This window comes from Lutjanus erythropterus, chromosome 9, assembly GCF_056507025.1.
Source record: "Lutjanus erythropterus isolate fLutEry1 chromosome 9, fLutEry1.hap2, whole genome shotgun sequence".
NCBI classification, from domain to species: domain Eukaryota; kingdom Metazoa; phylum Chordata; class Actinopteri; order Lutjaniformes; family Lutjanidae; genus Lutjanus; species Lutjanus erythropterus.
Genome location: NC_139325.1, coordinates 3745353 through 3762602, shown reverse-complemented (window position 1 = coordinate 3762602; position 17250 = coordinate 3745353). Strand labels below are relative to the sequence as shown.

The following is a 17250-nucleotide window of genomic DNA, read 5'->3' as shown; positions in this document are numbered from 1 at the left end:
CTCAAAATAAAGAGAAAACTGCTGACATGAACCGGATTTCAGCAAAGTGACACAAAAATGGCAATTCAGTCTAATACACAAGCTAATATATGGAAACTCTGCACTAAAAATTCTTGTTAGTTATTAATCGATGTATACATTGATACAGATATATCTATGATTAACTAGATATAATTGTGGCCTCGCACATGTATTTGTCTGGCTTTATCAGTCTTAGTAAACACACTCAAAGTAATCAGCAATGTTTTCAGTTTGAAGTTGGAGTGGAGCCTTTCTCACTCTAAAGGTCAGGTTTTAAAGGGGAACTCCACTTTTACATATCAGTGTGTTTACAGGTGTTGGGGAATACTACCACATCTGTTAAAAAAAATAAAATAAAATAAATATTTTTACATTTGAAGCTGCCATTGAGGTTTTTGAATACATTATTGAAGGTTTGTTGTCATGTTTTATGACATCATCACCCTAAAAAAATCTTAAAACAAAATCCTCAATTAGAATGAAGTAATTCATTGCGCTAAATGAGTAGAGGGTTTGTGTCCATTTTGGAATTTTCTCTGGAAGAAAAGCGCTGCGATGTGCCTGGGTGTCAGAAAAAGACGCTGTATGGGGGTTTTGCCTCAATGACAATAATATCTTGACAATTTCCACGACTTAGCTATTAGTTTAAAAATCATATAAAGCAACAATAAATGTGTGTTCTGAATTTCAATGGGCCATATTTCAAGGGCCAGCCAAAAAAATGCTAAACAGAGAAATTGTGAACAACAATTTGATGGTCAAACTCCACTCCATTCAGTACCAATGTAGTTCTCCGTCTTTTCACGTTTTCAGCAGCTTTCTTCTAACATGTATTATGTGTTGAGAGGAAAAACTCCCTTTTTCCTTTACACAGACTTTAACAAGTATGATGTGGTTGCGTAAAACAACTTTACCTTATGTGACTTTTACTCAAGTTGTTGTCGTAATTCGTTACGTAAAACGTTACCGCCACTTCTCCACCGTGGCCTCTCTAGTCTCCTGTGTGTGCGTGTGTGTGTGACTATATAAAAAAAAATGATAACAAACATGGTAGAGAATAATTCTCTTTATTTTAATTTGTGTCATTCATGAAGTAGTCCCATCTTTATTTTCAGCTATGAAGAAATATGGTGTTTAAACAGAGTGAATAGATATGCAAAAAAGGCTGTGCAGCTTTCAGATGTTGATTTAGAATTTGAATGCCAGCGTTCTGAACCAGGCTTCGAACTATTCAGTAAAGCCCTAGTAAAAAGCAAGTCCATCGCAAGGAAAATTTCTGGCTCTGGTTTGAATCGGATGACACTTGCTGGGATTCTTTCTGTTTTAAGATCATTCATCACTAATCACCTCATCCCCTGTTTCCTTCTCAGCATGGATGACCTACTTCTACTCCGCATGTCTGTATAGAAACATGACAGCGGTGTAACCTTTTTCATGACTGGAAACCATCAAGGAAGATGAACACAGTATAGCAGACAACTGCATCTCTGGTGTGTTCATGTCATGCCTGTGATTGAGAAAGTGTTTTATATGTATTATTTCACAAGTCATTTCTCTCTGTAGCATGCTCTGTGCTCTGAATGTAAATACACAACACTTTCCTCTACATTTCCTTTTCATCTGAATGTTTTTGGGGGGACAACTGAGTTCCTCTTTGAGTAAGCTGACTTCCTGTTCAGTAGGCACAAATTCCTCTCTGTCTTCCTGTCTGTCAGTCATATGATGATCATGGTCTGATCGGTTCCCTACAGTATGGAGAGCACCAGTCAGTAGAGGACTAAAGACGGTGGAAAAACAACTCACACTGTCTTTGAGACTCTGCACTTTCTTAATAGATTGTCTGATAGATTTAAAATCTTGACTGTGGTCACGAAACTTGCTTGTTTTAAGAGTAGTGTATGTGAGCATCAGGTCACATCTGTAGTGAACCCTCTTACTTAGCTTCCATACATGAACTCCATAGAACTTTTTCCATCACTCTTGAGTCCTGGAGTCTTTTTGCCCCACTTGTGGCAAGGCTGACCGCTATCTCAGCAACTGGCCAGATTGCATGAAATGTGGGTCAGATGATCTTGGAGGAAGAGGAAGAATTCTAATCATTTTGTTCAGCTCTTGTTCAGCTTTAGCTAATTACATTAATTCTATGAGTAACTTGATGAAATGTCAAAATGAAACTTGTCTGTTGTCTGGTTAGAGTGCTCTCTGTGGCCACTGTCTGTACTCTGCCAAAGATCATTTGTGAGGGAAGAAGCTCCAAGCTATAACATTACTGTATAATTGCAAGAGGACTGACCATTTCTGTAGTACCCATAACCCCAGCAGAGTGATAGTTCATCCCTCTAGCTCATCACATCAAATCAATTTCAGTCAGACTGTCCCAGTTAGACATTCACAAAGCTGATCAACTTACTACTCGAATGAGTTTCCATTTGGTGTTGGACCCCACCAGGGTCACCCCTTGTCTCAGATTGTGATATTCATGGAAAGGTGCAGCAGAGGTGAGGAGAGCGTCCAGTTTGGGAACCTCAGAATTGCGTCTTTGCTTTTTGCAGACGATGCGGTTCTGTTGGCATCATCAGACTGTGGCCTTCTGCATGCAAAGGGGTGGTTTGCAGTCAGTTGTGCAGCATCTGGGGTAAGCTTTTGATTAACCAGTTCTACATTCATAGTACCGACGTTCTAAGCCTCACCTTTGGTCTTGAGCTTTGGGTAGTGACCAAAAGAACAGAGATCACAGATACAAGTGACCTAAATAAGTCTCCTAGGACGGCTTGGCTCAGCCTTAGAGATGAGGACCTCGGACGTCTGGAGGGAACTCAGAGTAGAGCAGCTGCTCCTTCACGTCGAAAGAAGCCAACTGAGGATATTCAGGCATCTGATTTGGATTCTCCCTTGGCACCTTCCATTGGAAGTTTTCCAGACATGTCCAACTGGGAGGAGACCCTGGGATAGACCCAGAACTTGCTGGAGGCATTACATATCCCACATGGCCTGGGAACGCCTCAGATTCCCCCAGGAGGAGCTGGAAACCATTGGAATACCCTCTTTAGCCTGCTGCCACCGCAACTCAACCCTGAATAAGCATAAAGGTCACCAAAACACAGAAAATTGTTTTCAGTATACTAGTTTGGCATTGCCTTTGTTCTTTATTCTTCATTCAGATACCCATTAGTTTCAGCAAAGCGGTTGCTAGTCTTCATAGGGTCCACTCAGGGTTCATTTTCGATTTCCAAGGGGTGCAGTCCAAAATGATGTGGATGTGCTTAGTTTGACCTACAATCATTCAGAGCAAGGAAGTAAAAGCAGAGCAAAGCTTCCCGTGAGGCCTGGAAATGCCTTGGGATCCCCAAGGAGGAGCTGGAAAGCACTGCATTCCAGGGGAGAGGGATGTCCATAATAACCTGTTTAACCTGCTGCTACCATGACACAACCCTGGATATGTGGACGGATGTATGTATGCATGGTTGGATTGAACATTATAGTTTTGAAACAGTATTTGGAAGCTTGTAAAAAATACAGTGTGCCCAATATAGGGAGCTGCCCCCATTAATTCAGTGTGCAGCCAACAAGTCAATAGCTCTTGTTAACTGTTTAACCTGTGTGAATGTTTGTGTGTGGCATCACAGCTGCTCTGTGGTGTTTGTGGCCAGTCTAATAAAATAATGAGCCGCTCAGGCCTTCCTACTATCTGCCTCATTGTTTAACACGCACACATACACGTACACACGCACACACAGACTCATATGACCCTGAAGGTCTATAATCAGCGTGTTTATGTTACTCTCAGTTGTTTGCTTTTAGCCATCCAAGGACAGCCCCCTACTTCAACACACACACACACACACACACACACACACACACCAGAATGTGCAATACAGTATATGAATATTCTAATGATTTCCAAGCAAGAGTAATGTTCTGTCTTGCTAAATGTAATCTCATGTTAGTCAAATATAAACTGTCATTGTAATTTGTTAGAACAGATACAGTAAATAAATGTTTTTGCCACTTAAGACATCATTCAAAGGGCTGACATAACTCAATGATGATTGGCTACTGCTGGAAACCAGAACAACAGAAACAGGAAATGATACAGGTGAAAATTCCCCGGACGTCATGTCAATACGACTTGTGGTTTGGCCTTGAGTTACCGTTTACCTCTGGTCCCTAAATATATCTACCACTGGTTCATGACACACACACACGCAGCAGCTGTCATGTGTGCATAACATCACAGCTCCCCCTGTCTGTGTGTATCCTGCCTTAGCTTTTTCATGACCTTGTTTCTGATTTACAACCTGCTGTGAAACGGACTGATGACACTGTCAGAGCAACGTTGTTCATTCTAGTAAACATTCTAGACAGAGAAACTCCAGCTCAGAGGTCAGCCCACTGCAGTAAAAGCTCCTCCTCATCCATGATCCCTGATCCTTCCCACTGGGGTCATTAAAGAGGTCAAAGTTCAGCAAGACATCTTTTTAACTGTCATTGTCTGGCTTCAGGGTTCAGGGTTGCCAAAATGGTTTTATAAAGGAACCAATATCAATATTTTAACTCCAGATGCACATATACATGATAGTCTTTGACAATATTTAGTGTACAGTTGACTTTTATTACACAAAGCAATTCTAGCATCTTAAAAAGCCTTTACACGATCATGGGACAGTAAAACTCCTCAGTAAAACTACAGTCTTCAAGGTTTAGCAGCTCTTTAAGGCAGAAACAGGAGGGAACTCTTGTTGCACATTAGGCTTTTTAAATAATAGTAACTGTTAAACAATCAAATGACAAAATACAATACAAAGTACAGTAGAGCCAATGGCCATGAACCCCAATCACATCAAAGGTAGCAGATACTGACTGGCTGACATTAATAAAGTTGATGAAAAGGGATAAACTCTTGACCACACCGGTGTTACCAATTCCAAGAGAAAATGTGCGCAGTGATGCCCAATATCTATAATGTGAGAGTGCTTACTTTGATCCTTAATGTCAAATCTTGACTTACTTTAAACAAAACAAATGCTCAGAAGGTCGGTTGGTTAGAGTGATCAGTGACGTCTGAGCAGAAATCACTTTTGCATGACAACCTGCTCTCCTGACAGTGAGGGGGAGATTTACTGAGCCTGCCACAAATCAGTCTTTTTCCTAGAAGCTCAGAGGAGTTTTTATTTCAGGTGGCAAAGAAAAACAACAACGAAATTAATTTTATTCTCACTTTTGTCTCTTACTTGTGGTCTCAAATTAGGCACTGAGTATCTTGGAAATTCACTAGTACTGGTAGTGGCTACTAAATGTCTAGTATCATGACATCCCTAAACTTTAGCGTCCGTTGTCTGACTAAGCACTGATAACATGCTTTTACAGTCTACTTGTGTAATTCTTTTTGTTTTATGTGGGCACTGATATTCATTTTTCCTATTAACAAAAGGAGAAAACAATAGTGGGGCAGTGGGTAAGTAATCGTGTATGCTGGTAACTATGTAACACCTGCTGTGGCAAGCCTAGTGGTGAACTGTAAGTTACTGTGCAAGGCCCTCTATGCAACCTTGTACAATAACTTACAGCTACAAACAAAGCCTGCATCACTGTGTCCACTACATCTATCATATTTAGGAGCGTACAACCAACAAATCATATGCCTAAAATTCTGACTGTCAGTGTTCGCTTTCAGTGCACAAAGAAAGATAGATCTGTGGACAAAAATGTCTTAATGCTAAGCTAGGCTAACCACATTGTGACTGCCAGGCATTGGAAAATTTCCTGTAGTAAGGCAAGGAAACAATATGATTGGCAAAAAGCTGAATGATAACTTAACTTAGCTGCACTTGTCACTGTCCTTCCCTGTTGTGTTTTCACAATGTTCACAATCATTGCAGAAGTGATGTGTCAGGGAAGTGTTATTATGGATCTCACTGCTTTTCTTGACATGAGCCGCCCTACTTACATTCATTGGTTGGGTTGTTTGCTTTAAGCATGAGGAGTTAGATTGGGTAGGGTTAGGGTAAGAATATCAGGGTAAGCCAATCAGGCAGAGGAGGGCGGGTCATGTAAAGAAATGTTGTGGGATCCATGCTAACATTTCCCCGATACATCCATCACTTCTGCAATGATTGTGAATTGGGAAAAGTCTTTTTTGGCCAGTGTGCATCACAAGATCCTGTAATAGGCTACCAAATGCATTGTGAACACACAAATAGACAAATAAAACCTCCTGTCTCGCTCTGTCTTCCTGTGTGTACTGATGGGGTGTGCTCAGCATCTAAATCAAATATTTTTAACAAAGCAAATATCTGCACCAGACATCAGTATTATTATTATCATCTCTGTCTGTCTGCCTGTCTGTGAACGACTGACTGACCGGCTCTGTCAGTACACTGCAGACGTTTCCCCCTCAGCTGAGCTGGATGCCATGTGCTGCAGCCCATAATAACTGGCTTTTCCAGGCCTATGTGGGTTAATCCACTGTTACATAAGGCCAGTCCTAATGACTCTGTGTGTTTTGCTGCAGGTGATGGGTTTAATGGTGCGCACGCTGTCTTCCACTTTAGACCTGGACCAATGCTATGCATAATAGGAAAAGATGAATACTGCTTTGTGTGTATACACACACACACTGTTAACATGCAGACTGTGTGCAGGGGTCATCAGAGGTAGAGTCTTCCTGGTGGCTGTTCTTCCCAGACTGATGAATGGATAGTAGTAACACTGATATGAAAATATGTAAAGTGAGCTAACACAGTAATGCTGCCTTCAGTGATCTTTTGGAAATACCAAACTTACAACTTGAGCATGTATAAATGATGTAAACAAGAAGGTAGTGCTGGAGACATACTGTATTTTCTATGATATACAGTTAGAAACAACACAACTGCACCTTGTCTTCCTATGTGCATGTGTGTTTACCATTCACAGGGAAGTAGTGACATATGTAACACATGCATGTTGCTTTATCTCATTAATACATTATATATACTATGCTGTATTAATGCTGTTACTACTGTATTTTTGGAATGTTTTTCTGTTAGTATTTTCTATTTCCATTATATATATTTCAGAGTGCTGTATTATTAGTGTGTAATGGTTGTTCAATACATATACTGCACACAAATATTATATAACATTAAATACTTGCATCTATATATGTATATTACTCATATTTAGCATATATTATACGTCTATACCAACATTATGAACAAGCAAAATAATATAATATATATTTCACATAGTTTTTTTAATGGCATCCCCTGCATTTATTTTATTTGTATTTATTCCATAAAAATAACTCTTGTATTTTGTGTCTCTAATGCTGGTGTAACATGAACTTCCCTCAGGAGATCAGTAAAGTCTTATCTTAATTTGCCAGACTGTTATGTATCATCTTATGGGCCAGTATTAGATCAAATCTGACTTTGATTTCAGATATTCAGCAATGTGTGTATGTTGAGTAGTAAAGTTTTGGTTCTCTGAGTGTTAAATATATGGTGGTTGAACATGTGTGTCAGACTTGTGTGTGGTTATGTGGCTCTGTTATGATGGGCTCAGTGCCCACTGATCTACAGAGTGATTAGTTTTATTTATTGCAACGTTCTGTACGTTGACAACTGTCCAGACTACCATGAATCTGCCTGTGGACTGTCACCACATGAGCTTCCCCCCAGCACCACCTCCAGGACAAAATGTGAACTTTACACACAAGACATCATAATCTAGTGGAAAGATTCCAATGAACTGCTGCATACAGTAAATGTTTTTGATTTGAATGACCTCTTGGACTTTCCCCAACCTCCATCCTCAAGGCAAATATTATCATTTAAAGGTAGACTCAGTAGGATTTGTCTGAGCTGTTCCTAAACACAACAGAAAGATAGTTGATTGTTGAGTCTCATTCACAGGATGTCAAATACCGATATTTTGGTTTAGTAAAATGTCGCAAGCACAGCGAAATAATGAGAAAATAATGACATGGAGGCAGAGGGTAGCATCTCTGCAGATACAGACAACACTATCCATGCATTGATTTTTAGAAAAAACAAAACAAAAATAACCCTAAAAATTTGGTTAATAAATAAAATGTTTGAATAAAAACATAAGTAAGTGGCAGAAAATTTTATAGAAACACTAAACTTCACAATCAAAGATGACTGTAAATTGTAAATTGACTGTAAATTGTGTAAAAGTTACATTTTAAGCAGTAAAATATTGCAAATACAGAATTAATAAATTGACACAAATAAAACTGAAGTATGATAAAGTTTTTTAAGACAAAAAACAAATGTAGCCTTTTAGGGCCACTCGTTTAGAATTTTAGTCTTGTAAAAAAAAAAACAATATCTGTCCTGTACAGTATATCTGCAAACTGACGTGCTGGACTAATGTTCATTTTGATAAGTAGCATCATTTTAACAGCAGAGATTGTCCCTTTGTTGAAGTGTGTTGTTATGAAGGGGCCTGTAATCCTAACTAAAGCCCGTGTTGTGATGTTGTCTGTCGTCTTACAGAGGACGTCCTGACTAAGGATGCAGGAGAATGTGCAATCTGCCTGGAAGAGCTGGTACAGGGAGACACCATCGCTCGCCTGCCCTGCCTCTGCATCTACCATAAAGGGTATGAAGCTCTGTTCAAGAAAATGCTGCATCATTTTATTTCTTTACCTCTATACTTAAGCATTATTTCTCCAGTATTGAAATAAAAATGCTTACATCTACATCACGACAAACATGGCAGAATTATGTTAATGCACAGGTGTAGTTCTGGTTACACAAACATTGTTTGAACACTTTGTGGGTTGAAGGTTTGTGAAAAACACAGCTGTGTTGTGTTTGGACCTGAGTATCTCTCAGACCACATTTGTGGCGTTTGGTTAGAAGAACTCATCCCCAACATGACTAGGCTAGTATTGCTGGACTTCTGTTTTCCAAGAGTCAACATGGATATTTGTTGCTTAAAGGGATAGTTCTGGGTTTCTTTTAAAGTGGAATTGTATTCAATGGCTTGTCCACAGTAGATGGTAGTAAACACGCTGCCAGTTTGTAGAAGCAGCAGGTGTACCGCTGGAAGCTAAACAATTCACTGGTGTGGACATGGCAGCAAAATATCTTGTAGCCACCACCTACTGTAGGTAAAGCACTGACTATGGATAAGTACCTCATACAACCTCACTTTAAAAAAACCTAAACTAAGTCTTTAAATAATAGATTCAAATTTTTTTTCAAGTCTCTCTTTAAACAATAGTCAGATGCCCATATGAACACTGAAGCAGGTTTTGGTTGCTGTAATCATACCTCCTGTTTATACTCCGTATTCCCTTCACAAAATACTTGTGATTAAAGTGATGGAGGACAAAACCCACAGTCCTCCTCGTTCTGTGAGAAAATACATTCCAAGTTTATCTGAAGTTCATGTGAAGCTTCAGTTGGCTGAGGAAGACAAATCAAGTGGGCTTCCTCTAGAGTTCGTTTTAGTGCAAAAGTCTTTTTTGTGTTTCTTTCCCTCCAACGCAGCTCAGCACAGAAACGCTGCCAGGGGATCAAACAAAGAGAGAAGTTTCCACTAAACAGACTGTAACTTTATGTCCACATGATTTGACTGAGCTTATCTTTTTTTAAAGGGAAAGCTCACCCAAAAATGCAAAATACCTATTGTTCATCTGGCCTGTAGCATCAAGGTTTTTTTGTGTGTGAGCACTCAGCCTGTGGTGCTCAAAGCGCCAAGAAATATGTCTGAAAAAATCAACAGCAATGTCTCTTTCCTGAAAGCATGACCTGGTTACTCCAGATAATCCACAGACCTTATTGTGAGCAGTTTCATGTAGGAACTACTTTCTTTCTACCAAATGCCAAACATATTACTGTGGAAGGAGGCATGCACTCATGGATGAGATGCTTGTGCTTGAGACAGCAGGGAATATAGACATTAATGGGGTCCTACTCTGCTGAGCTGTAACATTAGCACCACTAAGCTAACTAGCGTGATCATGCGGTTGGTGGGTGTAATTCAGTAGAAAGAAAATAATGCCTACCTGGAACTGCTCACAACAAAGGGTAACCAGGTCATGGTTCCTGGAAAGAGACATTGCTGTTGATTCTTTTTTGGCACGTTGAGCACCTTAAGTCCAGTACCATCCAGTCCCATTGTATTGGAGAGAAGGCAGACATCTCTACAGCCGATTTCACCAAAACTCTGCAACTCACATCAAAACTATCTAGATGGATAAATAAAACTACAGGTAAAGAGAAAACTGGACCTTTGGTTTTGGGGAGAACTGTCCCTTTAACATTAAGCTGTGGCAAGAATCTTAAAAGTTTGTATTTTTGTATTTGTTTGCCACAACATGTGATGTGACCAGCCTTCACCACTAGGTCTCACCAGATCCAACAGAACAAACATTCTGAGGATTTTTTGAGCACTTGTGTACTGTATTCTGATTATTCTGTTTCACACTCTCCTGTCACTCATCTCCTCTTCCTTTTTTCCAGCTGTATTGATGAGTGGTTTGAAGTGAACAGATCATGTCCAGAGCATCCATCAGATTAAAGCTTTTTTTGCACAGGTAAAGTGTTCCCAAACATCCCAGGTGATGGATTGTTTTCTTCATAGAAATTGTAGGATTTTTGTTATCATGCAACGGGTTGTGTGTGTGTGTGTGCAAGTGGCTAACAGGGCTTGAGCTTATCCACAGTTAAGCTTGCATGTTACTGGACCCATCAGCCTAAAATGTTTTGTGCACATTCATGCCTATATGCTCAAGGAAACCTCGTGGTTGTCGTGATTTGCAATTTTTGAAAAACCTATTTTATTGACTGCTCTGTTTTTTACTGACTGCTGACTGCTCACTCATTTCAAGCTGCTGTTAGGGGCCGTAAGTCATCAACAACTGCTAGGCTTAAAAACAAGGTTTAGGTTATTACACGCCACATTTTTGCCTTTTTCGTGGCTCAAAGATTGACATCCATCGAAAAATTTCTTATCTTAAACCAGAGTATATGCAGATTAATTTCATCCACAATAAGTTATGATCCCCTAAATTAGGCACAATATTAGATTAGTAAATCCCAGCCATCTCGACTGAACCTCATTGGTTGCTGCTGTCTGCTCAGTCGCCATATTGGAGCATTCAAGGTCTGTAAGTAAACATGCAGACTTCACTCCAAAATCGTCTGTAACTCACTTAATTCTAAATGGATTTTCATGAAATCTGGTTTGATATAAACCTGAGCCACTGAGCATGACAGTGGTTATTTGTTGGAATTAAATTCAGTTATTGGGGCTGATTTAATCAGCTCTAGGCCAAAACATGAACCTTCTGAATAGACATAACTTCCACTGGGACATGCAGGTTCTGTCTTATGAATAAGCAGCATTGCGTGTAAAGTACTCAAAATTTCAGCTTTTGTGAGTCTCTCCAAAAACATAGACGTCTATGTCTATTAAAATGTTGAAAAGCTGCCTGGTCACTTGTAATGTACTAATTTAATAACAATGTTTAAAATCCATGGAAAGGAAAAAGGGAGGTTTTCTTCTGAACACATTAGACATGTTAGAACATAGTTGCTGAAAATGTGAAACAACTGAAAACTATACAGTACTGCCCCAGAAATATTGACCACGATTTCTGTGGTCAGTATTTCTGGGGCAGACCTGAAACATGGCTCGGTGATGTGCCAGAGCCAATGTTCCTCCAAAACTATATAAGCCCCACGAACCAAGACACACACAACACCACCTCAGCCTCACCAACGGTCAGTTATGAAGACACCTTCAGTGACTGGTGGCTCAAACAAGTCTGGACATGTCCAATAAAGCTGTTAGATGGAGCGTCTATGTTTCAGGTCATTTTCAGGTCATAGTGATGTTTCACACTGAGACAGTGGAGTGGACACACCCCCAGAGTTTCAGAGCAGAGAAAACTGCTCATTTTTTCATGATTAGCAATCTTTTTTTTTTTTAATCATTTAAATTTGATAGGGTGTTTCTGTGATGTGACACATATTTATTGTACCTTAAATGATTTTTGAAGAAAGCTGACTAATACTAAACAAAAACACTTCATTAAAAACAAATCTTTACGTCTGGCAGTTGAGGTAGCATTGCAGTAGGTGCTTCATCATCTTTTGCCTTGCGGTGATCTTGCACTCTTCTAGCTCTACGTTTGTCAATTGTTTTTTGAATGTTCTCTGTTGGCTGTTTGATGGCAGGTACTCCACCATGAGAGTGATCTACAGAATGAACTGTGGATCCAGGGAGACTGCTGGACACTGTGACCACTGTGATCATTTTAACCCCACCCTCACCTCCACCCACCCAATAATGTAGTACCACAGTGTGCCAAATCTCATTTAAGCAATCTTCAGGGAAACAGACTTTTGTGTTTTTGTTTGAGTTGCACATCCACAGTCTCCGACTGGACGGACTGACCTCCACCTCACATCCTCTCCAGCCCCGACGCTCAGAGCCACACAGGACATCATGACGGGCGGCGCTCTCCTTCCTGAGTGGCCATTGGACAGCAGATGTCAGCTGATTGTACACCAGGACACTGGAGGAGGTGGACGTGGTCCTGGAGGTGGGGGCGGGGTGTAGGGGACTCTGTGTGGATTATCCCTCCCCCTCTCACTCTGCCCACCTCCTCCTCCTTCAGCATCAGTGTCTACCAGTGCCTTGTTGTTGTGACGCCCAGCCACAGCAGGGCGGGACAGACGAGTCCAGACTGTCAGCAGAGCCAGCTGGATCGATTGGACGGACCCGCAGGACCATCTCACCACAACTGCCATTCTACCAGTCCAGGAGACACGAGCCAGAGTCAGACACAGAGACAGGACGGCAGGAATATCTGACTGCACGAGCAGCTTGGACATTAGCAGAAGTGACGCTGCTGCAAAAATGGTGCCAATCAACTGTGAATATATTCAAACACACACAAACATCAGTGCTTTTTATCATAATCCATGGAGTAGAGGTCTTCAGGTACAAAAACCTGTCCCCAGTCCTGTGAATGATTCTCACTTACCAGCCTGAACCTGCAGTAATGCTGCTTGTGTCATGTTTCAATTCCCAGGTCCCATATTTCATGGTAAGTAGGTGGTAATTACCAAGTAATATATTTGAAATTTCTTAGAAATTACCCCCAGATTTCATGGTTAAGTATGTGATAATTAGAAAGTACTGATTACATGTAGTTGGTGGTAATTACAAAGCAGCATATCTGAAATGTCTCTGAGTTTACCCCCAAATTACCCCCAGGTTTCATGGTAAGTAAGTGATAATTCACAAGTATCATTTTCATGCATGTAGGAGGTAATTACCATTTGTCTTTTTAGAAGTGAATTAATTTTCAATAAATTGGGATACTTGATAATTATCTCACATTTACCATGAAGTTTGGGGTAAATTTTCTGTTAATTTCAAAGAAAATTAAAAGGGTATGTGAAATGGTAATTACCATGCGTGCTTGAAAAGGACATTAGGACTTTAGTTGTATGTGTTTAGTAAGTTCTAATTAATTTCAAATATATTACTTGGTAATTACCACCTATTTACCATGTAATTATGAGACTTGGAAATTGAAACGTTACCGTTGTTTGTCATTGTAACAAGAACATTTTCTTGACTGTCTGAGCTGAAGCAACATTCAGCAGGAAACTCAAGTTACCACATCTGCAGCGCAGGGCAGAGAGAGGACGCACAGTGGAATCACTCGCTATGATACCACAGAAACTGTACTTCTTCTTATTAGATCGTACCGGAGGTTGGCATCACAACTTCTGGGTCACACAAATCATATGAGTTAAATTTTACAATCAAATAGCATTTTTTTCAATTTCTATTTTTAAACTGAGTAGAAAATTGAAAGTGCAGTGTCAGATTCACCTTTTTAGAGCAAAAATCCTTTTTTTTTTTTTCTTTTTTCAGTGCCCATTTCTATAAAGAAACTCAAATGCCCAAAAGATACACGGACCCTGCACACTGAGGAAGTAAACAGCTGAGACGCTTGTGCGTTTTATTTTCTTGTTTGTGTTACTCAGCCTCCAGTGCTCCCCACAAGACTGTTTTTTTACTCTAAGAGCAAACCAGTTTACTGTCAGCTGGAACTACAGATTTAGCTTTTTTAATAGCACCAGGTAAACTAATGTGAGCACAGTGATCCTTTACTGTAACATTAGAAGCAACAAGCAACTTTTGGTCCCCAGGTGACACTTTGTCGTGCTAAAACTCCATGGTTTCATGCTGGATGTTATTAATTGGCTTGGCTGTTGATTGGTCCACAATATGACAGCAGACTGGCATCGGGTCCTGGTAACTTCAGTCAAATCTTCATCAAGCACTTTCCTGTACACAGACCCAGCATGAAGGGACACTGGGATGACTGGAGCTGTTTGTTGGGTGTTCATGGGGTCAGGTTTGCCTGAAGACCTCTACCACGGAGCAGTTAGAGTGTACAGACTTTTTCAAAACTATAAAAGTCGATTTCACTGATGAGTTCATCATCAACCAGAGAAAATGAACTCATCAGTGAAATCACAGCGTGGATCCCCAAGCTCCAATGGAACCATTTTTTTCTCCATGTCTCAGAACCCAGTGCTCATCCCACCACCCTGAAGACTATTTTTATACTGGAAAACAAACAAGCTGCTTCACTTTAAACTTTAAAAGCAATCTTGTGTAAACCTGCTTCATGTGGAGGCTCTTAATGAGGACATGATGACGTTGTCATTGAAAAATGTTGCTAATGTGAGATGAAGTGTCCCATATGGCCTCCACTTTCCTTTGCTGTCTCCACCCCTCTCTGTGTGTCTTTAAAGCTGCCTCCTGGTAGGAGCATGGAAGCAAAAATAAACTGGGAGCTTTATTTTTGGACAAAAAATAGCATTATTGTAATGCTTCAATTCTGAACGTGTTGGAGGCATCGAATCATGCTCCATCAGAAATCAGTCAAATCATGAATATTTAAATTAGAGTATATAATAAATATCACTCAGATTCATGTTGTACAACCAACCAACAGAGCAGCTGATTTTCCAACTACAGAAGAGGAATAAGTCACCTGCTGAATCCTGAATCCACTTCTCCTCCTCTCCTCCTCTCCCTCCACATCTCTCCTGCTGTCAGTCACTCCTGCTGCAGACAGTTAATAGTAAACTATGAAAGTGAAGACTTTCAAGTGAAGTATGAGTCACTTTCATGTTTAGTTTCAGCTGCATCCAGTTGACATGACATGCAGATTTCTGTAGTTCTGAAACGTCGGCCTGTTACTCTGCTCCAGTCCAGCACTCAACATGATTTTTTTTTTTTTTTTTGAGAGAGAGATGTTCTTTCCCACCCCTAGGAATGTAGCATCATGACAGATGCTGTCAAGTTGTATTAGGAACTGTGAGAAAATTATTTATTTGAAAATTATTGACTTGTATAATAGCAAAACCCTCACCAGTATATCTCAAGACATTACACTTATGTCACAGTCAGAGTTTAATTTCAAACAAAGAGCTGTGAAATAGACAGTTATAACAGTACGAGTGGACACCACAGTATTTTGTCAAAATAAATCTGAATTTGTTTACGTCTTTTTGATGAAATTATGGTTTTACAATAAATCTCATTAAGTGAAACTGAAATAAAATCTAAATTCAGGATGAGAAATAAAATCAAAGACCCTCCTGTGCTCTCCCTGTTATGATGCAGTGTTTTTGTTTTACCTTGACTGGAGCTTCAAGTTCTCACGTGGACCATCTTATCTTTTTTTTTTTTTAATCTGTCCTCCAACTTAATGTAAGTGCAATACAAAAATACTAGACTATCCCTTTAAATAACTTCAACCTGTTTGTACATTTCTACTTTAAATGTTTTTTTAATTTTTTCAAGTCATGTCATTGTCTGCGTGGGATTTCAGTGTGGGATCTGTTTTTGGTTCAGTGGAGGAAAAACTGGGTGAACTTTGGAGTTTTGGGATCCACCCCCCCCCCCCAACAGCCACACAGAGATTAGCTGAGCCTGTAATACTGTCAGTCCACCACAGGGTGGAGCTACAGAGTCATGTAGTCCTCATGTTGTTCTCTGCTTGTAGCAATAGTCTGAACACTTGGCTGATTGATGGACTTCTCACAGGGCTCATACTGTACCTTCATCTCTCACTTTAATCTGCAAACAATCGTTATTTATCATCATTTAAAAAACATTTCTGTGAGCAGGTCTGACACTGACTAGTGACGTCTTTTCTTTTGTTTAACTGTCTGTGAATTTTAGAGGAAAAGTGCAACGGATCTGGCCTTAATAGATATGATGTTGACCTTCAGTTATCTGTCCTCGTGCTTTTTGATTGTTTTATAGTTTTTTAACAGCTGCCTGCAGCAGCACCATGACTCATCCACCTACAGTAGCAAAGGAGGAAAGACAAAAACCTTTACGTGTATGATAAAAAATAAATAATTAAATGGTATGGAGGAAAAATTAACCCATAACCAGAGAGGTGAATTTTAGAGATGCTAGATTCTGTGGTGTAAGAACATTTTGGTTCTAATTCCCTGTCCATTTTCCTGGTGTCTCTGAAGCTTTCAGCCACGTCACATGGACGTCCTCAGTGGACATGGACTCATCATAGAAACGGTTTAGAAGTTGTCAGAGCATTTACAATATTTCTGTCCCTGTCCAGACTGGGTGTACGGCAGCTTATTGCTTCCATGACAGAAAAAGATAATGTATCATTACCACATCATAATAAACTTGTATTGTTATATTACAGTAAATATTAATAGTTTATTTCTTAATAATGATCTGCTCACTGTACATTATGCCTTTATTACATGGTTACCACAAAATCAATAATTTGATACAAAATATTAATTAGAAATGATTTTAGGGATTAAAAAAATATTTTATTTCTCCTCCAGAGTCCATTGCAGTGTCAAGTTGTGAATAGAGCGTCATGAGGGGGGGCGTTCAAATGACATGGTAAACACAACCCCATTTGAACGCACCATGTGATCAGACCTCTGCACATAGTAACGGTCTGCTATACATCAGACTAACACATACGGGTACTTGTCAGGCCACACCCCCTGTCGGAGAATAGAAAACCACAAAATCCCATGCACAACAATGTAATTTTATGTTTTTAAATTACAGTTTTGACAAACTTTTATTTAAAAAAAAACTGTCTAATAATTATTTTGTGACCTTGCCTAAAGCAGAAGGTTTTTATGTTTTAATAAATGAAGGTTAATCAGTCAGCCGTCA

General features: G+C 39.8%; 1 protein-coding gene across 1 annotated transcript in view; it reads left to right on the top strand.

Moving 5' to 3' along the window:
* Window positions 1-13732, top strand: part of znrf2b (zinc and ring finger 2b) — a 45957-nt gene extending 32225 nt beyond the window's left edge. Inside the window, exons 3-5 of the mRNA XM_084725968.1 lie at window positions 8523-8628; window positions 10500-10573; window positions 12219-13732. Of these exons, the coding sequence (XP_084582094.1) occupies window positions 8523-8628; window positions 10500-10557 (164 nt within the window). The 3' untranslated portion in view covers window positions 10558-10573; window positions 12219-13732. The remainder of the gene's footprint in view (window positions 1-8522; window positions 8629-10499; window positions 10574-12218) is intronic.
* The last annotated feature ends 3518 nt before the right edge of the window (window positions 13733-17250 follow it).